Raw genomic sequence first — 23,524 nt, 5'->3', positions numbered from 1 at the left:
GCCATGGGCCAAGGAAGAGGTGATTAAATTTTGGTAGTGATCTGAGTTCGAGTCCCGGTTCGAATTTATTTTTATTTTGTCCAAAAGTTCCCCAAAAAGTTATTGATGTCAACGAAATTTTGTGGATATGTGAATCATGAGGCCAAGGAGGAGTTATGAAAATTCAATGATCTTAGGAGTCTGGTATATGCTTTGGTGGAGGTATGCACTCTCTGGTGTTGCTGTCTGCCCCTTTATAACCTGGTATTATTGAGGGTATTGGTCACTGTGTTTTACCTGCATATTTGGTGGAATGATCGTGTTTTTAGGTCCTGGTATCATCGAAGTTGTTAGTTGTCTTGTTTTATCTGCTTTTTTTTTTGCTAGGATAGTGTTTTTTTGGCCTAGTTTTATCAGTGTTATTAATGTTTATCTGCGTGTGTGTTTTTTGTTAGTATTCTCAAAGTTATCAGTGTTTTATGTGTGTGTTTTTTGTAGTACTATCAAGGTTATTGTGTTAGGGGATTTTTTGAAGTCAAGTTTTCTAGTCTCAATCCAGCCGTAGAATAACGAACCGCAAAATTAATTACAACAACAACAACAACAAGAATATATAAATAAAAAAATGTATTGTGTTAGGGAAGCTAAGTCAGTTTTCCCAGTCTCAATCCTGCCCTAGAATAACGAACCACAAAATTTATTACATCATCATCATCATCATCAGTAATAACAGGAATAAATAAAAAATGTATTGTGTTAGGGGAGTCTGTTTTTCCAGTCTCAATCCTTCCCTAGAATAACGAACCGCAAAATTTATTACATCATCATCAGAAAGAACAACAACAACACTACTAACATCATCAGCAACAACAGGAATAAATCAAAAAATGTATTGTGTTAGGGGAGTTAAGTCAGTTTTCGCAGTCTCAGTCCTGCCCTAGAATAACGACCCGTAGAGCTTGTTGCACGACTGACTGAGGTGAAGCAAGGGGATATTAAGAAGCGATTAAGACATAAAGGTGGACGGAAGAACAGACTGAGAGAGAGTGAGTAACAAAGAAAATCACTTAATTATGCTCCTGTGAATATTACATTAGAATATTAACGACGGAGCTGTGCATACTTGGAAGACATTGATCCGTTGTGTTCTCACCGGGTTAAGAAAGCTTCCCTAACACCTCCTCCTTACCGATTTATATTTCGATACGACTGGTTATTGGTCCTTAGTATTCTCTAAGGAAGCTCCCTAACACCTCCTCCTTATCGATTTATTTTTCGATACGACTGGTTATTGGTTCGTAGCGTTCTCTTAGCAAGCTCCCTAACACCTCCTCCTTATCGGTTTATTTTCGGATACCGTACGTCTGACTATTGGTTCGTAGCGTTCTCTAAGGAAGCTCCCTAACACCTCCTCCTTACCGATTTATTTTTCGATACGACTGGTTATTGGGACGTATTATTCTCTAAGGAAGCTCCCTAACACCTCCTCCTTGCCGGTTTATTTTGGGGTCCGGCTGGCTAATGGTCCGTAGTAGTCTCCTAAACCCTCTTCCTTACCGGTTTATTTTTGGATCTGGCTTGCTCTTGGTCCCTTGTATTCTCATCGGGTTTAGGAAGCTTCCTAACACCTCTTCTTTACCGGTTTATTTTTGGATACGGCTGGTTATTGGTTCGTAGTATTATCTAAGGAAGCTCCCCAACACCTCTTCCTTACCGGGTTTTATTTTTTTTTTTTTTTTTTTTTTTTTTTTGCGATACGGCCGGTTAATATTGTTTGTGTACGTTATACAGAATATGGTGGTGATATGAAAGTGACCCAGAAGAGGACGGCAGGGTGTAGTAATCAAAATAAATCGCTTAGGAAAAGGTGTTAGGGAGCTTTCTTAACCGACGAGAATACGGGTCCGAGAGGCGTCCCGCTTTGAGAGATAAGAAGTGATACCCCGTAGAGCAACCGTGGAAATAATTATGTGTGTGTGTGTGTGTGTGTGTGTGTGTGTGTGTGTGTGTGTGTGTGTGTGTGTGTGAGAGAGAGAGAGAGAGAGAGAGAGAGAGAGAGACGAATGAAGTAACAAAAGTAGATAGATAAGTGTAAATACATGTTAGAAGTTGAGTATATTTGTGAGAGTATTGAGGTGCATGAGAGGATACTGAAGGATACAAATCGTGCACCGTAGTTGTTGTATTATGAAGTTGTATTATAAAGTTGTTGTATTATTGGAATTTGTATAATGAAGGTGTATTATAAAGTTGTTGTATAATTGGAGAATAGTGAATGATGGAGATTGTGATAATTTTCTTAGGAATAAACGGGAAATTAAGCGTTAAGAATAAATGGTAAGAGATAGGAGTTACATGTCATGGCTGAGATGTGTGTATGAAGAGGGTATGACTTACACACACACACACACACACACACACACACACACACACACGTCATGAGGTGTTTATGTGAGAGTACTGAATGCTGAGATGTGCGCATTTCGAGGATATGGCAGTTTTACACACACACACACACACACACACACACACACACACACACACACACACACACACACACACACACACACACACACACACACAAAGAGCCTGCAGATAAGGACGTAACAGCAGAAAAGCAATCTTCCATTAAAGAATACATTATCACAGTACTGCCGACCAGATATCGACACATTAGGAAAGACATTACGAAAGCCAAAAGTACAGGAGAGAATAGCGTAAGCACCAAGGAATACGTAAGAAAAAGATTGCATCGTGCGTCTTAAGAAAAGCCTGAGACAGCGTGATAAGCAAGCGTAAGAAAGGCTGATAAACAAGCGTAAGACAGGCGAGATCATGATTAAGTGGCGTCCCTATCTTGAAAATGTCCGAATTGGCGCAGATCTACTCCTGTCATCTCTGTCTCAAGGCACTGTCACTTAGCCGTTGTTTCGTCTCTGCTGGTTGTTTATCCGAGTGGGTGAAGTTGTTTGTTTATCAAGAGCGAGTGAAGTTTGTGAAGTTGCGTATCAAGAGCGAGTGAAGTTTGTTTATCAAGAGCGAGCGAAGTTTGTGAAGTTTATCAAGAGCGAGTGAAGTTTGTGAAGTTTGTTTATCAAGAGCGAGCGAAGTTTGTGAAGTTTAACAAGAGCGAGTGAAGTTTGTTTATCAAGAGCGATCGAAGTTTGTGAAGTTTATCAAGAGCAAGTGAAGTTTGTTTATCAAGAGCGATCGAAGTTTGTGAAGTTTATCAAGAGCAAGTGAAGTTTGTTTATCAAGAGCGAGCGAAGTTTGTGAAGTTTAACAAGAGCGAGTGAAGTTTGTTTATCAAGAGCGAGCGAAGTTTGTGAAGTTTATCAAGAGCGAGTGAAGTTTGTTTATCAAGAGCGGGCGAAGTTTGTGAAGTTTATCAAGAGCGAGTGAAGTTTGTGAAGTTTGTTTATCAAGAGCGAGTGAAGTTTGTGAAGTTTAACAAGAGCGAGTGAAGTTTGTGAAGTTTGTTTATCAAGAGCGAGTGAAGTTTGTTTATCAAGAGCGAGTGAAGTTTGTGAAGTTTGTTTATCAAGAGCGAGCGAAGTTGTTTGTTTTTCAAGAGCGAGAGGAGTTTGAGGAAATTATCAAGAATGGGTGGCTTATTTATCAAGAGTGGGTGAAGTTTGTGTATCAAGAGCGGATTAAATTGTGGAAGTTGTTTATGAAGAGCGGGTGAAGTGTGTGGAAGTTGTTTATGAAGAAGTGGTGAAGTTTGTGATGGTTTTTGTCGTGGAGTGTGTTTGGGAGGTTGGGCGGTGTGTATTAATTCGTAAGTTTGTGTTACGGTAAGCGATGAAGGTGGAGTGTTGTAGTGTTCGGTGTGTTGTTGTGTGATTTAGTTAATTTGAGAAGTATCCTAGTACCCATAGATTTACTGCTGCTGCTACTACTACTACTACTACTACTATTGTCCTATTTTCTGGTTCGCGAAGGCTTAATTTCGCGCAGCGGTATAGGGCGCGTTGTCGAAAATAAAACCATCCTATTTCGCAAGATTTATAAAACGAAGTAAAAATAAAACTAATATAAACTAGTTAATAAAAATCGTTTCAGGAAGAAGTGCTACGAAGCCTGTTTTGCCACCTAGAATAAGTAAATAGATAGATAGATAGATAGATAGATAGATAACCCGGTAGATAAAATTATATATGGAAGAGATGCAATGACGCCTCTTTCGCCTGGGTCACATTACAGGCTTTTGCAGACCGTGACACTTCTTCCGTAGCGATTTACTCTGCCTCATAACACCGCAGTATCCTCTTGTGTAATACTTGTGCGATCTGTGTCGATGATAAGGCCAGGTAAATAAAGTTGCGGGAATATGCCGAGTTGCCGGATAATAAATCGCCTAGGGAAAGGAGTTACGGGGTCAGCAGTGCAACTTACAGCCATCCGACAGGTGTTTGTCAAGGCATCGATAAAGAGGAATAAAGAGAATATTATATGAGATGGTTTACTTGAATGATGTGTAGTCTCCCTAGCACCTCTTCCTTACCGAGTTATTTTCCAAACCACCCTTTAATATCCTCATCTTTTTGCTTGTTACATCCTCTTTAATATGAACATAGATCGCATGAATAACATACAAGAATATAGTGACGGAGTAGAATCAGAAATAAGTCGGTAAGGAAAAGGTGTTTGTGAGCTTCCTAACTACACACCAATCCATGCCTTTAGGGGCCATATTTCCGTGAGGCAAGGAGGCTCCCTAACACCTCTTCAATAGCGATTTATTTTTGGATATGACTTGTTAATATCCTTTTGTACGATTCATCTGCAGAGTAGGGCGATGTTTGAAGGATTTATATAACAGAATAGGACAGTAGGGTGTAATAAGTAAAATAAATCACTTAGGAAGGGGTGTTAGGGAGCTTCCTTGACTGACGAGAATACAAGCCTAGGTATCCTGTTTGAACTCCCTCTTCTCTGCTTTATTTCTTTGGCTTTGGATTCTATTTAGACCCATATTTTGCTAAGAAATTCGGGTTGGGATGGTGATTGGATTGATGTCGAAAAAGTGGATCAGATTATTTACTAGGGTTGATGGTGATCGGATTAGTTAATAGGGTTGATGGTGATGATGTGGATTAATATGGACCGGATTCTTTATTAGGGTTGGATTGATGGTGATTGGATGGATAATGTGTCGAAAAATGGATCTGGATTTTTCGATATTAGGGTTGGGTAGGTGTTGATGATGGGAATGATTGAAAAATGGATTAGTTTATTTGTAGATATTAGGATTGGGATGGTGATTGGTTGGATAATGTGTAGAGAAATGGATAAGTATTTTTAGATATAACGTTTGGGATGGAGGTGATGATTGGGTGAATGATTTACAGAAAAAAAAAATGGTGATGGTGATGATCTGGTTGGTAATGTGTACTAGAAAAACATAGCTTAGTTTATTTTTAGAACTCTCACTTTTTTCGTAATATAGATGGATTAAAAAAAAAAAAAAAACGGAGGTTACATGTATGAGAAAAAAATTGACATCTCTCACTCGTCCCACTGAACTTTCGTCACTAGTTTCGTAAGTCAGGATTTCGTAACACTGAACTACTTTTTATTTATCTTGTGTCATTATTTAACCCTTTCACTGCGAGAGGGTCCATTCGTAGCGTAACAAAATCGTCCGAGGGTGAGAGGGAATGCTGAAAAAAATCGTCTTTATTCTGAACTGGTTATTGGAGGTATTTTCGAGATGTTAATGGTGATTGTGTGTGTGTGTGTGTGTGTGTGTGTGTGTGTGTGTGTGTGTGTGTGTGTGTTTTAGGCTTGATGGATTGTGTGTGTGTGTGTGTGTGTGTGTGTGTGTGTGTGTGTGTGTGTGTTTCTTACTGCAAGCCAACCCTAGCAATGGGAAGTGGAGTTTTGACAGTGATTTATTATTATTATTATTATTATTATTATCTCTTGCATTGATATTAGCCTATTCATTTTTTCGTTTTTTTTTTCCTTGGATCTTTCTTACCCAATACATAATAATGGGAACGAGGATGACGTCATAAGTGTTCACAGTGTCCTCACGTCATGCTGTTTTTTTCCTCCTCCCCTCCTTTGTGTGTGTGTGTGTGGGAGGGTGGGTGGGTGGGTGGGTGTGGGTGTATCCCGTTCTCACCCCAATAGTGTGGAGTGGAGTCTACAACGTTGATGATGATGATGATGATGATGATGATATACGGTACGGATAATAAAGTGTTCCTCGTAGGCCACGCTCTTTCACATATATATATATATATATATATATATATATATATATATATATATATATATATATATATATATATATATATCTGGGTATCAGTATTCTACATAAAAACATTCTTCTTCATGAGTTAACCAGCAGTATGTAGGCTCTCAGTTGAGACGTGTTGAGTAGCATGGGTGGAAAGGAAATTGGAAAGATCTTAAAATTCAATACTTCTCTTACTTAAAAAAAAAAAAAAAAAACTCAAGGTCTTTTCTGTTTTTTCCTGCCACCTATTCTGAGCAGTTTGTCAAAGTGAACCCGTTGTGGTGTGTATTGAACCTTTTTGTGGTGTGTATTGAACCTGTTGTGGTGTGTATTGAACCTTTTGTGGTGTATTGAACCTGTTGTGTATTGAACCTGTTGTGGTGTATTGAACCTGTTGTGGTGTATTGAACCTGTTGTGGTGTGTATTGAACCTGTTGTGGTGTGTATTGAACCCGTTGTGGTGTTTATTGAATCCTTTGTGGTGTGTATATCTCTTTTACATCATCTCGAAATCTTGGCAAAACTTAATAGGGGTCTTGCGAATCTCTATCTATTCACCTGTCCTTCTTGCCTGACACCGCATCCTGTGAGGGGTGGCCGTGACCAAAGGACCTCCAATCATTTCTGTCCCTGCTGAGTAACGACTCCCCTTCCCACGACACACTACCCTCACACACATACTCTTGCACCTTCAACTCATTCTTGGTCTCCTTCCCCCCTCGTTATTTCATTCTCTCTCTCTCTCTCTCTCTCTCTCTCTCTCTCTCTCTCTCTCTCTCTCTCTCTCTCAGGTCTGTAACTCATATATTTCGCGATAAGTATTTAGAATAACAATGTATTTCTTAATGCGTATTTCAAACAACGCCATCCATCTTTAATAGCCGTTAACGACAGCTTTATATAATTCGTAATATGTGTTCGTTATTGCTCTACGATTTCGTGATGGGTGTACCTTATGAATGTGTATGCCTTTCAAATTCTTCTTTATGTATTTAACTGTATTCTTTATAGCCCCATGATTTCCGTATACCTGTAGCTTCTGTAATAACGCTATGATCTTGAAGTGTGTGTGTAATTCTGGCGCTTCTCTAGACTGCAGGTTCGTAATAAATTTCGTTCATGAGTTAATTGATGTTCGTGGAGTCTTTGTTATAACTTGCCTGTGTACCTAATGCCTTCACCTCGTTGCGTGTTCGCTGTAACCTGATTGATTCCGTAATGCGTGTTCGTAATGTCTGTATAGTGATATATGCTTAATTTCGTCTCATCGTTAGTTGTTCGTAATGACCTTGGGTAATTGTCTCCTCTTAATAGCTGTAGTTTACATCTTCATCCAGTTTTGTGATGAGTTAGCGCATATGTAACACGGTTTGCTAGATGCTATTGGTAAGTTTCCAGCATTTTTTAGCGTACTTTCATGTCTTTTTGTGATTCCCGGCCTGTGTATTAAGAGATAAAAAAGATGATTCAGGTGATGATGATGATGATGATGATGAGAGGGTTAAGATGACGATGATGATGATGATGGGGTTAAGATGATGATGATGGGCAACCTTTTTTATGTCCTGTTACTGTTTCTGTCCCACCTCGTCCGTGCCCATGAAGAAGGATGATGATATTGTATTCCTGATGATGACGATTACTGCTACTGCTACTACTACAACTACTACTACTACTACTACTACTGCTACTACTACTAGTATATTCTGATCAGTTATGATACCGGTGCTGAAGACTGTGATGATGATAAATTCTAACTCTTTCTTTCTCTGCCCCACAGGAAACACACGTTAAACTGCCACCGCATGAAGCCAGCGCTCTTCAGTGTCCTCTGTGAAATCAAGGAAAAAACAGGTGAGCATCGAGGCTACAAAAGAAAAAATAAGAAAATAAATAAAAGACGTAGTGAGGAGAGGAAGGGGTTAGGGAAGAAGGGGGGGGGGTCTGGTGTTGATGGAAAGGGGTGTTGGGGAAGATGAGGGGGGGCTGGTATTAAATTGGGGAGGCCAAAGGGGAATATAGAGGAAGGGGATAGGCCAGGTGTTGAAAGGAGGGGGACGTACAGTAGAGGAGAAGAAGTGGGGGAAGGTGTTGATGTGGGGGAACATTTGAGGTGGAGGGGTAGGGGTGCCGATGAATATGGGGTAGGGGTAGGGTAGATGTTGAATGGAGGGGGGACGTAGAGGAAAAGAAGTAGGGGGGTGATGATGTGGGGGAGAGAAACCATTAAGAATGAGGGGTGGAGATGCTGATGAAGATGGGGTAGGGGACACTGGGGAAGATCTAGAGGAGTGGTGTTGATTAGTGGACGAACCGTAGAGGGGGAGGGGAGGGGGAGGGAAAATGTTAAAATAGGAGGGGAATTACATGGAGAAGGAAGGAGAACAGCATCAATGGGGAGAGAACATAAGGGGACATAATAAGAGAAATGGGTTTGGTATTGATGAGGGAGAGGACAGACAGGTGTAATGGGGTTGGTGTTAATAGGGAGGGATGTAAGGGAATATTTTGGGCACTGGTGTTGATAGAAACAGGGGGAAGGGGGATACAGTAGAAGGGGAAGTGGCTGAAGTTGATGGGAGAGAGACCACAGTAAGATTTGATGGAGGGGGGGAGGCGTAGCGGAAGAGGGAGGAGTTGGGTTGGTGTTGAGAAGGGAAGAGAGAGAGAGACAGTTGAAGGGAAAGGGAGGATGCGTAGGGAAAACTTGGGATGGGGAGGGAATGATGTTGATGTGTGGTTGGGGGATAGGGGGGTGGGGACTGATGTTATAAGGGGGAGATGGAAGAGTCAGTAGGGGAGGGAGCAGCATCGAAAGGGCTTGGATGGAACAGGATAGAGAGTAGTATGCCAGAGGGGGACTAGAGGGGGTGGGGACTGTGGATTGTACTGTTGGAGTCGTAAGGTCTGTGAGGTCTGTGTATCCGTACCCTCAGCTGAATACAATAGTCAGGAGATAGTAATAAATATGACCATCCATCAGTCTGTCTCTGTCTGTCTTTATCTGTTACATGACGCCTGAACATAAGAATTGGTTCGGGATGGAAGTTAGAAAGTTGTTGAGGTGATAGAGAGGCAGGTGGGGAAATTGGTAGGAAATTTTGAGAGAGAAATGTACGAGAAACAAAGAATTTAGAGAGAGAGAGAGAGGAAGGACCCACCATCTGTGTCCAGCGAGCGAGGTGTGGGTCCCTTCCCCCTCTCTCCTGCTTGTGATATATAATAAATAAGTTTTTACGAGTGTGGCAGCCCGTCACAGATTAGACTGAGGACTTATGGGCGATATTCATAGCGCGATCGTCCGGCGAGGTAGTGCTCCATCCTTCACCCACAATACCTGTCTAAAGTGAAAATCTATGAGTGGGTAGACTTAAGAGGGAGAGGGTGGTGGGGTGGGCAGAAGAGAGGGGACACGGAGAGGATTTGTGTGTGTGTGTGTGTGTGTGTGTGTGTGTGTGTGAGAGAGAGAGAGAGAGAGAGAGAGAGAGAGAGGGAATGTTTGTGTGAAGGAGACTTGGGAAATGGTTAAACGAAAGGATGAAGGGGTATGTTTTTGAGAGAAGAAGAGAGGAGTGTGTGTGTGTGTGTGTGTGTGTGTGTGTGTGTGTGTGTGTGTGTATGTGTGTGTGTATGTGTGTGTGTGTGTGTGTGTGTGTGTGTGTGTGTGTGTGTGTGTGTGGTGATCCTACGGTTCTCTTTCCGTTCCACATATTCCTTCGTCATGTTTTCCTCTTTTTCAGTATCCCAAGTTCTATCTGTTCCTTTCCTTCCCATATTTCTCCTCGTCTCTTCCCTTCCCATTATCCTTCATCCATTCCATCCCTCCGTTCATTCCTCCGTTCATTCCGCCCCGTCCATATTTTCTTCTCTCTTCTTCTTTGTCTTGTCTCGATCATGCCCATTCTAACTTTCTTTCATCTTCTTTCCTCCTTTTTCTTTTCCCGGTCATGCCTTTGCGCCTAACTCTTCATCTTCGCCGTCCGTTCTGCCCGTCCTTCTCCTCCGTCCTGTCCGTTTCTCAGGCAGTAGCGGCGAAGGGGTAACTCAAACGGTATTACGAACCCTCATGAAGTGTACCGCGAATCCAAAACGGTCCCTAAAACTCTCCTATTGATTTTTTGCTTTGCTTTTCCATCCGTTCTTTTGCTGTTCCATCCGTTCTTTTGCTGTTCCATCCGTTCTTCTGCTGTTCCGTCCGTTCTTCTGCTGTTCCTCCCGTTCTTCTGTTGTTCCGTCCGTTTTTCTGCTGTTCCATCCGTTTTTCTGCTGTTCCATCCGTTCTTCTGCTGTTCCATCCGTTCTTCTGCTGTTCCATCCGTTCTTCTGTGTCTTTCCATCCGGTTCCGCTGTTCCTTCCTCTTGTTCTTTTGTTCTTGTTCTTTTCATGTCCTGCTTGTATCTTTCTCCATTGTGTTTCTCCTCTCTCCTCCTCCGTTCCATAAGTTCTGTCTGTTCCATCGTTCCTCCACTTCATACTCCTCCGTGTCGCACTGTCCGTTCCCTCGTTCCTCTGCTCCATGCATTCCTTGGCGTTGCTCTGTTCCATCGTTCCTCCTTTTCATACGTTCCTCCGTGCCGTTCCGTCCGTTCCTGAGGCAGCGGCGGCGGCGGGAATAACTCACGCGGTATTACGGACGCTGATAAAGTGTATCGTGAATCGAGAACGTGGGGCGCATCGGATAAAAGGCCGCCAGGTGGACACTCGGCCTTTAAATGGGGGAGGGGGGAGTCGCCGTGGATCTTGGGGTCGTTTTGTGGGGTCGTTTGGGTTTGGGGAGGTCGTCTTGGGGGTTGTTTGGGTTTGGGGAGGTCGTCTTGGGGGTTGTTTGGGTTTGGGGAGGTCGTCTTGGGGGTTGTTTGGGTTTGGGGAGGTCGTCTTGGGGTTGTTTGGGTTTGGGGAGGTCGTCTTGGGGGTTGTTTGGGTTTGGGGAGGTCGTCTTGGGGGTTGTTTGGGTTTGGGGAGGTCATCTTGGGGGTTGTTTGGGTTTGGGGAGGTCGTCTTGGGGGTTGTTTGGGTTTGGGGAGGTCATCTTGGGGGTTGTTTGGGTTTGGGGAGGTCGTCTTGGGGGTTTTGGGATTGGGGAGGTCGTCTTGGGGTTGTTTGGGTTTGGGGAGGTCGTCTTGGGGGTTGTTTGGGTTTGGGAGGTCGTCTGGTCGTTTCCTCGGGGTTGTTTTGGAGGTTGTTTGGGCTTGGGAGGTCGTCTGGTCGTTTCCTGGAGGTTCTTTGGGGTTTGGGAGGTCTTGTTGTCGTTTCCTGGGGGTTCTTTGGGGTTCTTTGGGGAGTCGTCATGTTTTCTGGGGTATATAGGTATTTAAGAGTAATTTTGTGTCGTAATGTCGTTTTTTTTTTTAGGGGAGGCTTTTTCTGTATGGGGTGTCGTTTTGGTGGTGTTTTTCTGGGGTTTGTGTTGTCTTCTTAGGGTCGTTGGGGTGTCGTTTTAGTGGTGTTTTCTGGGGGTTGTGTCGTCGACTTAGGGTCGTTGGGGGGTCGTTTTCTGGGGGTTGGGTCGTATTCTTGGGGTCGTTCTGGATCAGTGTCGTTTCTGAGTATGAGTAGTTGTCGTCGTTGTGCTGAAGTATGGCAGTTTTTTGGAAGTAATACAGTAGGTCGTGCAGTGTCGTTATGGGGGTCGTCCTGGTGTCGTCGTCTGGATATTGTCGTCGTGTCGCGTGGAGGTTCGTCGTTGTCTCTTGCCGCTGAACGACTAACCTTTTCTCTTACCCAGCTCCGTCCATACTGCCACCCTCTTGTCGTTTTCTGAGTTTAAGTGTCGTCCTAGTCGTCTTCAGAGCCTCAGGTGTCGTCTCTGTGCTGGTAAACGACTGGGCGCTTCTCTGTATCACCAGATTTTATGTCTTTGTACCTTAGTCTCTGCACCGTGTTACTGTCGTTTTCTAAGGTCTGGCTTGTCGTTCTTGTAGTTTTCGTACCGCTAAAGTCACCGTCTTATCGCTAAACGACTTGCCGCTTCTTTTTAATGCCCGGCTAGGCTATTTTTCTCACGTGTAGTATTGTTGTCTAGTTAGGTCCCTGCCTCTTGTTAGTGTCGTTTTGTGTTCAGTAAGTCGTCGTGTCGTGTAGGGGTTTGGTGGTCGTCGTCTTTATGCTGTTCAGCGACTGACCGTATTTTCCTACGACCCCAATTTCTCGTTTCCAAGTTATTGTTGTCGTTTTTGTGGGAATTTCAAGGTCGTCCTGTCGTGTAGGGGTCGTAAAGTCGTCTCCGTATCACTGAACTATCGCCTGCTTTCACATATTAGGCTCTGGTTATGTCGCTTTTGCTGTGTATTTTATTATTGTCGTTTTTATAGGTCGTCGTGTCGTGTAGGGGGTCGTAAAGTCGTCTCCGTATCACTAATCGACCGTCTGTTTTCACGTTAGGCTCTGATTGTGTCGCTTCTGTTCTGTATTGTATTTTTGTCGTTTTGAAAGGTATGTAGGTCGTTTTGTCGTGAGGGGTCGTCGTTCTTCGTCTTGTGGCGCCAAGCGACTATCTGCTTCTCCATATTGCGAACTCCCTGCCGTTTGTGGTCGTTTTGTAATGGTCGGAAGTCGTTGGTGTTGTCGTCTCAAGGCTCTGTAGGTCGTCGTGTCGTTTTTCGGTGGTTAGTAGCTTACCGTATTGAAAGGAAAATTGTCGCTTGTCGTCTTGTGCCACTAAACGACCGGCCGCTTCCTCAAACCGCCTAGCTTTCAATGCCGGTAGTCGTTTTGTCGTCTCGGTAAGTCATGATATTGTCGTCTCTATCTTGAGGTCGTCATGTCATGGGGGTTCCTCGGTCGTCGTCTCTTCACGCTAAACGACTTATCACTTCCTGTAAGGACCTGGCCTCAGTGGTCGTCTTGTCGCCTCTGTAGGTCATGGGATGGTCGTTTTGAGGATTTGTTGGTCGTCGTGTCGTCTTGTGGGGGTAGGTAACTAGTCGTGTTCTGAAAGGGGTTAGTCGGTAGTCGTCCAGTGGGGTTAAACGACAGTTCGCTTCCTCAAATCATGACTTTCAGTGGTCGTCTTGTCGCCTAGTCGTGGGATGGTCGTTTTGAGGATCCGTAGGTCGTCGTGTCGTTTTGCGGGAGTAGCTAGCTAGTCGTGTTCTGAAAGGGGTTAGTCGGTAGTCGTCCAGTGGTGTTAAACGACAATCCGCTTCCTCAAATTACAAATTACTTCCCATGTTCAGTATTTTATATCTGTCGGCAGTCGTCTTCACCCACTCAGGCAGTTCCCGTGCGCTGTAACTCCACGGATTTTACAGGAGGAGTTAATACTTTATACTTGGCATGTAATTGGGATACAAACGGCCTTGTAGACTACGGCATAAAGTTTTGTAATTGCACGCTGCCAAGGTTACAGCCCAGCGTCGGGATTTTTACATATGACTGATAAATTTCGGGTTATTATAGTGACTACGGTGACTTGCGCTCCGATACCCCCCCCCCTCCATCTCATCCCCTGAATTCTTGATGGTGCCTAAAACCTTCCCTCCCCTCTCCTAGTTAGTATTTTCTTGTTACTTACGCAGTTTTCTTCTAGTTACTTACGCAGTTTTCTTGGAGTTACTTACGCGGTTTCTTGGAGTTACTTACGCGGTTTCTTCTAGTTACGCGGTTTTCATGTTGCTTAAGCTATTTTCTTGTAGTTACTTACGGACTTTTCTCTAGTTACTTACGCTGTTTTCTTGAAGTTACGTACGCACTTTCCTTGTAGTGACTTACGCGGTTTCTGTTTCTTACGCTCTTTTCTTCTGTTCCTTACTCGGTTGTCTTGATGTTACTTAGGCGGGTTTCTTATAGTTCCTTGCGCACTTTAGTTACTTACGCGGTTTTCTTGCAGTTACTTAACGCACTTTTTTTTCTAGTGACCTTCACAGACTTTTGTTCAGCGTATTCAGAGATTTTTCCAACTGAATTGATTAGCGATACTCTTCATTATCGCTTTATTTTGAGTTATTCCAGAAAGTTATTATTTATTCGAGTTTTTGAGATTTTTTTTATAGTTTATTTTTACTGGAGGTGTCAGAGGTAGCCTTCGTTATCGCCCTTATTATGAGAAATCTCCCCAAAGTTCAATAGTCATTTTGAGGTGGCCATAGGTAAAAGATAAGCCATCGTACTGGGCGAATTGTTTACGTGTTATTGGTAAATATGATGCTAGAGATCGAGCGTTAATTGTGCCTCTGATACTGCCCTCCAACGCAGATACCCTTATTTATAAACGATGTTAAACCCTCTCTTAGTCGCGTATTTTTTGTCGTATTTTTATTCCAGCAGATGATTTTATTTAGATATACTCCTTTTACTCTAACTTGGCCTAGATTTTCGTCCTTTGTGCAGCATAATTAACGTAGCTCAGGGACAGAAAAGACAATACTACAGCACTACCTACATTTCAAAACACTTCTTCATGACTAGCACCAGTAAAACGCTTTTGTCGACGAGGTACGAGCGAAGCCATCTAAATCCAAAAGCATTGAAATGTGGCCTTACACCCCGAGGATGCCTAGAGTATATTTTTATTTTTATTTTTTTTTATTTTTTATGCAAGGAAGAAGGAACCAAAGGCCATGAGCCCGCAGTAACAGTTCCCTCCAAGAGAAAAACAAAATACAATAGCGAGCCAAATTCAAGATCCGATCATTTTGAGATGCCTGGACACACTGCGTTTTTGAAAGACTGGAGATCATAGGCAGCAGGAAATACAGACCAAGTTTCATGCCTGTACGAGAAATTGTCTGGCCTGTAACACTTTTGAAGATTTTGGACATGCATTTGAAGGAGGTAAATGCAGCCTTCTTTAACTTTTCTTAAACTGAATACAATCGCCCAGTGTCAGCTAGAATACATTGCGATAAGACGTCATGGTACTGAACGGGTTGAAGGGCAGTGTCCCAGGTGGCATAGGAGGCTTCGTGGCACCGTTTCCTTAGCGATTTAGTTTTCGTATCATTTAGCTTCCTCTTCCATTGTTACGAAATCTACAGAGCCTAGAATACAGCCTCAGAATCTTGAGAATATTTAAGATTTCGGGTGTTGAAGTGTAATGTGCAAAATAAGGCGCTAAAGAAGATTTGTTACGGAATTCCAAAGCCACTTGCAACTTCAAAATCTCAAGAAAATTTAAGAATACGGGCGCTGGTCTTGAGAGGGACTTAAGACCCGGCAGGAAAATTAATCTAGCTTTATTAATCTTACTTTTGCCTCGCCAGTCTTAGTGATTACTGACGTCGTTCTTTTAGCTCCCCTCCCCACCTCTTACACTCCCCCCCAGTCCCCCCCCCACGCCATCCCCAGTCTGCCCTCCCCACCGCCCAGTTCTCCCTTCTCACACCAACCCCATTCCTCCCTCCACACATCAACCTCAGTCCTTCCTCCCCTTCCTTTATTCTCTCCATGCCTACTCCTGTCCTTCCTCCCCACTCCCTGTCTCCCCCTCCTTCTCCCCAGTCCATCCTCCCCACCTTCAGCCTCTCCTCCCCAACCCCAATTCTCTCTCCCAACCTTCAGCCCCTCCTCCCCAACCCCAGTTCTCTCTCCCCACCTCTAGCTACCCTCCTTTCCCACACCTTGTCCTCTCTCCCCATCCCTCCACCACCCTCATCCGCCCCTCCCCAATCCCTCCCTCCTCCCTTGTGACACCGAATCGTCCTCCCCGCGTCTAATAACTCCCCGGATGGAGCCGAAATTTGTGCTAATCCGGAGTTATCGCCTGAGTTAGCAATTTATCCGGACACCTCTCTTGTGTGTGCCGACAGACGCAAAAGTTCGCTTGGAGCCTCATTGCGCCTGCTTCACACTTTTGTCCATCACTTCCCTCCCTCCCTGTCGCGTCCTGTGAAAGAGCATCGTGTGTGTGTGAGAGAGAGAGAGAGAGAGAGAGAGAGAGAGAAGTGCCCCTACTATACCACTGCTTGTAATTGGCACTAAGACATATTCCTCCTTTACGAGAGAATCATCACAGGGCGGAGAAGTATTCCAAGATTTTGTCAGCTTGGAAGTTTCGCCACCAGAGGGAAATGAGAAGTAGTAAAGGTGAAATATTAGCCGAACTTCTTTCCCCGCATGTACAGTCAAGGGCGTAGGTTTGCCCACGATTCCACTGCGTCTGTCATACTACGTCCATTGTTCATACTGCGTCAATTTTTCATACTGCGTCTGTTTCATACTGCGTCAATTCTATACTACGTCTATTCATACTGCGTCTCTTTCATACTGCGTCAGTTACTATACTACATCTGTTTCATACTGCATCCATTTCACACTGCATCTGCGTCATACTACGTCAATTCCATACCGCATCTTAATCACACTGCATCATTACCATACCGTCGGAAGAGAAACATGCCAAGCATCCCCCAGGCTACGAATAAAAGCCAGCGAAGGAAATTGAGAAGCAGAAGACACGAAACACTGCTTTGTACGAACTTATGTCGGCGATTGTACGTACGAACGGCGCTAGCTCCTTACGTCCGCCTTAACTTACGGCATCAGAAAAGGCAGTCGCAAAATTTTACTGGCGGGGAGCTGAGAGGTGGCGAGTTGTGTTAATGATCAGAGGAGGTTAGGGATGTGAGGGATGGGGACTTCTCTCTCTCTCTCTCTCTCTCTTTCTCTATCTCTCTCTCTCTCTCACACACACACACACACACACACACACACACACACACACACACACACACACACACACACACACACACACACACACACACACACACACACACACCAGAGCAAAAAACAGTTAATCTAGACGGCTGTGACCTAGACAACACTCTCGTTCTGGCAACACTGTTTTGGGATAGGCCTAAGGAAGTAAGGGTGAGGGGCTGGCGGGAGGTTGGGTAATGTCTGAGCGAGAGAGAGAGAGAGAGAGAGAGAGAGAGAGAGAGAGAGAGAGAGAGAGGGAGGGAGGGAGAGAGAGAGAGAGATAGTGGGATAGGAAGGAAATGTAGTTTGTGTGTGTGTGTGTGTGTGTGTGTGTGTAAGATGTGGAGTATACAGTATGTGTAGATAGATTGACTATGTACTGCGAGAGAGAGAGAGAGAGAGAGAGAGAGAGAGAGAGGTGGGGTAGTAGGATAGGAAGGAAAATGTAGGGTGTGTGTGTGTGTGTGTGTGTGTGTGTGTGTGTGTGTGTGTGTGTGTGTGTGTGTAAGACGTGGAGGGAGAGAATGAATATATATATATATAGATAGATAGACTATGTAGAAAGAGAGAGAGAGAGAGAGAGAGAGAGAGAGAGAGAGAATAAGAAGTAGAAGAAAAAGGAATTATAAAAAGAAATCAGTAGCTCTTTCTACTTTAACCGATGCCTGAAAAGGACGAATATAAAAACAATTACTTCTTAATCCTCTCCGGTAGTGAGAGTATGACATGATTTTACGAAACAATTTAGTAGTTATAAAGTGAGAAGAATAAGTATGGGTGTAAGCGATGCATAGTAAAGTAAAATAACAATAATAATAGGAATAATAATAATAGTAGTAGTAGTATTGGTAGTAATAGTAGTAGTAGTAGTAGTAGAAGCAGTAATAATAATAATAATAATAATAATAATCCGCGGAAAAAATAACTACTGCTTCTAACTTGGCCCAGAGTTTCATCCTTTTGCATCTTTCACGTAGCTCTTGTGGCGGAAAGAGATAATGCTTCCACGCTACCCGCTTACCATAGCACTTCTTTGTGACTAGCATCATAATCTAGTGTCAGTCTATTCTTACAGCTCAACATTCAAGACGGAAGGATGAGAATTTTAGGCCAAGTTAGAGTAAAAAGAGTATATCTAGTGAGTGTTTGTTTTTGGACGAGCATAAAATCAGGTTGTCTTTATCCTCTCATTATGACACTATCCTAAGCTGCAAAAATAGTGTGTAAATTTAAAATAATACTCCTTTTACTCTAACTTGGTCTAAAATTGGTCACATCCCCATCTTGAATGCAGAGTTGTGGCAATAGATTAGGACTAGAATATAATGCTATGTTATTTTCACTTTAACCTTCACTATCCTATTCGCTACAAGAACTCCCTCCCTTGGCTGATTGTTGTCCTCTGGAAGTATGGAAAATTTGAGGACAATAATATTCTTATGATATGAGGGATTGAAATAGGAATGGATGGGGTCGAGTGAAGAGGGGATGGGGAGGATAATTCATTAAGAGAAGAGTAGAATTGCTCTGGGACCTGCGGCGAGGCTCTTGTTTCAGTTTGCTGTAAACCGTAACTAGCCTTAACAGACCCCTTTCGTGTCAATAGGCTGAAATTAACATCTTTTACCAAAGTTGTCGCTAGATGGCGCCACCTCAAGTGTCAGCTGATGGCAGATTTAGGTTCTCCCTGTCAGATTACCTTGTTTGGTACCACTTTCATGTCTTCAAAGGCCTCCATTTAACAAATCCGACAGAAGCAGAAGAGGAACACTGACCATTCATTGGAAGGAAGCGGTGTTAGGGAGTTTCCTTAACCACAACAATACCAGCCTGAATGTGATGTAAACGCAGTGGAGTAGTAGACTAACTTTTGCCCCGACCTGTACCCCGAAGTAGCACTTTATGGAGTCGACTGTGAGAGGGAAAGGGGAGGAAGGCACTTAAAAATATCGGACAGGCCTGTATGTCCAGTTTGAGCCTTCGCAACACTGCTTTCGTAGCGATTTATTCTGTACATAAAGCCTACTTATCATCCGGCATGTTGTGGATGGAATCTGTGTCGCTGTTAAAACTTCACTGATAACGTACTAGAGAATGGTGACATACGTAGAATAAATCGCTGAGAAAGGGGTGCTGCGGTGCTTCCCATACCATTTGAAATACATAAATAGTTCAGTCGAAGAAGACGGACACCGGAATAACCCCTGAGCCCGAGATCCCAGTGTGTGTGTGTGTGTGTGTGTGTGTGTGTGTGTGTGTGTGTGTGTGTGTGTGTGTGTGTGTGTGTGAGAGAGAGAGAGAGAGAAATCGGTATGTGTTTCTGCTATGATAGATACCTAATTAATTTTTCTTAGACGATTTTATTCAGCGGAGAGAAGAAGAGTTAAAAATCTTACCTTTTCCAGTTTGATAGAATTCTAGTTTATTTGTTTAAAAACCTGACGATTATATTCAGCTTAAAGAAATCGTATGCAAAGAGAAGACTTAATCCACTGAACGTAAAGAAGTGATTTATATGGGATTCTGGCCGCTAGCAGACGATTTTATTCAGCTTGCGAGAGGCCTGGTTGGGGTGCAGAAGGAAGAGGGAAGATGAAGGGAAAGGAAGAGAATCCATCGCAATCTTGGGTGACAATAAAGACGAATATAAGACGAACGGTGAAGTGTGAAGAGACCTGGCGAGGAGGAGGAGAGGGAAGAGGGTAGAGGAAAGCATGTATAATAAGTGGAGGTGTGAAGTGGAGGAGGTGGAGGAAAGGTTAGATAAAAGGTGGAGGTGTGGAGTGGTAGAGGTGGAGGAAACTTATATGATAGGTGGAGATGTGGAGTTCGTAGGTGGAGAGAAACTTGTATAAAAGGTGGAGGTGTGGAGTGGAGGAGGTGGAGGAAAACATAGTGGAAGTGTGGAGTGGAGGGAAGACAGCGGATACGGCGGCTGGTACAAGTAACGGAAGACGGGAGCGGCGGCGGCGGCGGCGGCGGTGTGGGAGCGGCGGACAGGGGACAAGCAACACACAGCCCTTTGTACCATTGTCCCAGAGTGGCCCGAGTTAGGGAGGCAGGGAGAGGCGCTGTGAAGGGAGGGCTGATAGGGAGGGAGAGGTTGCGAGGGAGGGAGGGATTTAGGTAAGAGCGACTTTGAAGGGAGAGTTGCGAGGCAGGGAGAGGCGCTTTGAAGGGAGGGAGAGATTGCGAATGAGAGAGATCCTTCTTTGGAGGGATTTAGGTAAGAGCGACTTTGAAGGGAGAATTTTAAGGCAGGGAGAAGCGCTTTGAAGGGAGGGTTTGCGAGAATTATTTTTTCTGTGAATTTAGGGAGGAGGGATTTTAAAGGGAGAGCTGCGAGGGAGGGAGAATCTTTGGAGGGATTTAAGGAAGAAGAGCGACTGGGAGGGGGGGAGTAGCGGATTTTTTTTTGGGGGGGTGGAGAAGATTTCGGGAGGAAAAAGAAACTTCATGGGAGGGAGGGGGAGCGGGATTTCTGTGGATTTTATATATATATTTTTTTTCGGGTATTTAGAGTGGGGGGTGGGATTTTGGAGGTAGAGGGAGGGCTTTCTGGAGAGGGATTTACGGTAAAGGATTTTTAGGAGGGATTTCTGTGGAGGGATTTTACATTGAACTATTTTAGGGAGGGATTTCTGTGGAGGGATATTTTTAAAGGAATTTAGGGAGGATTTTGAGGGAATTTTACGTTGAGGGATTTTAGGGAGGGATTTCTGTGGAGGGATTTTACGTTGAAGGATTTTAGGGAGGGATTTCTGAGGAGGATTTTATTTTTTAGGATTTTAGGGAGGGCTTTGTGGAGAGATTTTTCGTTGAAAGACCTTTGGGAGTGTTTTCAGTTGAGGGATTTTACGCTAAGGGATTTTAAGGAAGGATATCTGTAGAAAGAGATTTAACGTTGAAGGATGTTAGGGAGGGATTTCTTTGGAGGGATTTTACGTTGAAGGATTTTTTGGGGAGGGATTTTTCGATGAAGGATTTTTACGTAGGGGACGGAAGGGAAAATTTTTGGAGGGTAAAGTGCGGCAGGGGATTTATTATAGGATTATTTAAGGGACGGTTTTGTTGCGATTTTCACGAGTAGCCGGAGTGAAGAAAGGGAAGTTAGAGAGAGAGATTTTTGAGTGGGATTTTTCTTAAAGAGATAGTGGTTCGGGGGGAAAAAAAATCTAGTTGAGAGAATTTTTGTGGCTGAGATATTTCGTAAAAAGACTTGGTTTGGGGGGAAAATTCACTTAATTTTCGTGGGTGAGATTTTTTTTCGTATACATGGCATTGGGGAAGTGTGTGTGTGTGTGTGTGTGTGTGTGTGTGTGTGTGTGTGTGTGTGTGTGTGTGTGTGTGTGGAGAGAGTTTTCGCACTTGAGATATTTTAGAAGATTCATGGCATTGGCGGAAAATTTCTTGTGTGTATAAACAGCAACTGAGGTATTAGCCAGGGGGACATTGGCACATTAAACTGCCCGCTTTGTTGCAGTGTCTCTGAGTGGCCAGGTGATTTCCCGTCTGTGTATCATTTTTTACACCTTTTATTAGCCGGGAAAGTCTAGGTTAGATTAGGTTTATTTCCCTAGTATCAGGTTAGCTTGTTAGTCGGTAGGTTAATTTGTAAGGTTAGGTTAGATTTGGTTTGTTAGAGTATCATACCTGGTTAATTTGTAGGGTTAGTTTCATAGTCAGGTAGGTTAATAGGTTAGGTTGAGGATAGTTTTAATTAGGTCGGTGTTAAAAAGAAAAGTTTATTCAGGTTTTTCTTACAGTACTATAAGGTTATGGTCCTTGATGGCACTGCTCACTTGACCCACGTACGATGTGGTGCGGTCCTCCCTTCCTCCTCTCCCCCACCACCTCACTGACATGCACTCTTCTAGTCAGTTCCTCGTTTTCCATCTCCTCCCCTCCACCTCACTCACATACTCCTAGTCAGTCTTAGTTTTCATAAGGGTTAAACAGCTCAAGGGAATAGGATACGTTGTAAGTACTGTCTTGATATAATGCCTGAGCTGTTCCTGGCGTTCTGTAAGAGGGTCCAAGTCGGGCAGAAATTGTTGTATGGTATATTTACATTAGTGACGCTTACAATACGCGTTATATTTCCTCCTTTATGGGTACGGTATTATTTTTCTCAGGGTGACAGATTGTGTTCCGATGGTCGAAGGTGGAATAATTCTCTCTCTCTCTCTCTCTCTCTCTCTCTCTCTCTCTCTCTCTCTCTCGGTAATCTTTTTAGTGGGGATATTTGTGGTCAGACTGCGATAGGGTAATATTTCAAGAGAATGATTGTGACGAGAAAGAATATTTGTAGCGGGATGGTTTGCGGTTCGAAGATTTATTTATTTATTTATTTATATGAGGGGGAGGGGGATTGAAGTTGATACTGAAGGGAAAGATTTCGTAGAGGGTCTTTCTGGGGAGGTTAAGGAGGGGGAGAGACCTCAGAGGCGTTGAATGTGGGGAGAAATAGGCCAGTTTGTGGGTGATGAGGTTTTGTGGGGGAGAGTGTCGATTTGCCTTCATCTGATGGAACTAGGCAAACCCCACAGGTAAAAGTGTCCTGGGTTCGTAGTCTCCTCAGTCAAGGAGGCTCCCTAACACCTTTTCCTTACCGATTTAGTTTCTACATACGGCTTGTTCATATCAATTTGTATGTTATTTATGCAGGAGATGGTGGCATGAGAATGATTTTAAGGACTGGTTCGTAGTCTCCTCAGTTAAGGAGGCTCCCTAACACCTTTTCCTTACCGATTTAGTTTCTACATACGGCTTGTTCATATCAATTTGTATGTTATTTATGCCGGAGATGGTGGCATGAGAATGATTTTAAGGACACAGAAGAGGATAGCAAGGTGTAATAAGCAAAATAAATCGTATAGGAAGAGGTGTTTGGTGTAATAAGAAAAATAAGTTGCTTAGGAAGAGGTGTTTGTTGTAATGTGTAAAATAAATCGCATAGGAAGAGGTCTATGGTGTAATAAGTAAAATAATCGCGTAGGAAGAGGTGTTTAGTGTTATAAGTAAAATAAATTGCATAGGAAGAGGTGTTTAGTGTTATAAGTAAAATAAATTGCATAGGAAGAGGTGTTTGGTGTAATAAGTAAAATAAATCGCTTAGGAAGAGGTTTTTGGTGTAATAAGAAAAAGAAATCGCTTAGGAAGAAGTGTTTGGTGTAATAAGTCAAATAAACCGCTTAGGAAGACGTATTTGGTATAATAAGCAAAATAAGTCGCTTAGGAAGAGGTGTTTGGTGTAATAAGTAACATGAATCCCTTAGGAAGAAGTGTTTGGATTTATAAGTGAAATAAATCGCTTAGGAAGAGGTGTTTGGTGTAATGAGCAAAATCAACCGCTTAGGAAGAGGTGTTTGGTGTAATAAGTAACATGAATCCCTTAGGAAGAAGTGTTTGGATTTATAAGTAAAATAAATCGCTTAGGAAGTGTAATGAGCAAAATAAATCGCTTAGGAAGAGATGTTTGGTGTAATAAGCAAATTAAATCGCTTAGGAAGAGGTGTTTGGTGTTATAAGTAAAATAAATCGCTTGGGAAGAGGTGTTTGGTATAATAAGCAAAATAAATCGCTTAGGTGGAGGTGTTTGGTGTAATAAGTAAAATAAATCGCTTAGGAAGAAATGTTTTGTGTAATAAGTAAAATAA

At 43.2% G+C, this 23,524-nt stretch overlaps 1 protein-coding gene across 2 annotated transcripts in view; it reads left to right on the top strand.

Annotated features, from left to right (window-relative positions):
- exd (PBX homeobox extradenticle) overlaps positions 1 to 23,524 on the top strand; it is a 654,526-nt gene that overhangs the window by 25,603 nt on the left and 605,399 nt on the right. For both annotated transcript variants that reach the window (XM_080266197.1, XM_080266196.1), the window contains exon 2: positions 8,010 to 8,083. In XM_080266197.1, the coding sequence (XP_080122323.1) occupies positions 8,010 to 8,083 (74 nt within the window). The remainder of the gene's footprint in view (positions 1 to 8,009; positions 8,084 to 23,524) is intronic.

The sequence above is a fragment of the Coenobita brevimanus genome, chromosome 19, assembly GCF_032717465.1.
Source record: "Coenobita brevimanus isolate Jiangsu-jjx chromosome 19, ASM3271746v2, whole genome shotgun sequence".
Lineage (NCBI taxonomy): Eukaryota > Metazoa > Arthropoda > Malacostraca > Decapoda > Coenobitidae > Coenobita > Coenobita brevimanus.
Note: the sequence above shows the minus strand (reverse complement) of the source record. Positions and strands in the feature narration are given on the sequence as shown.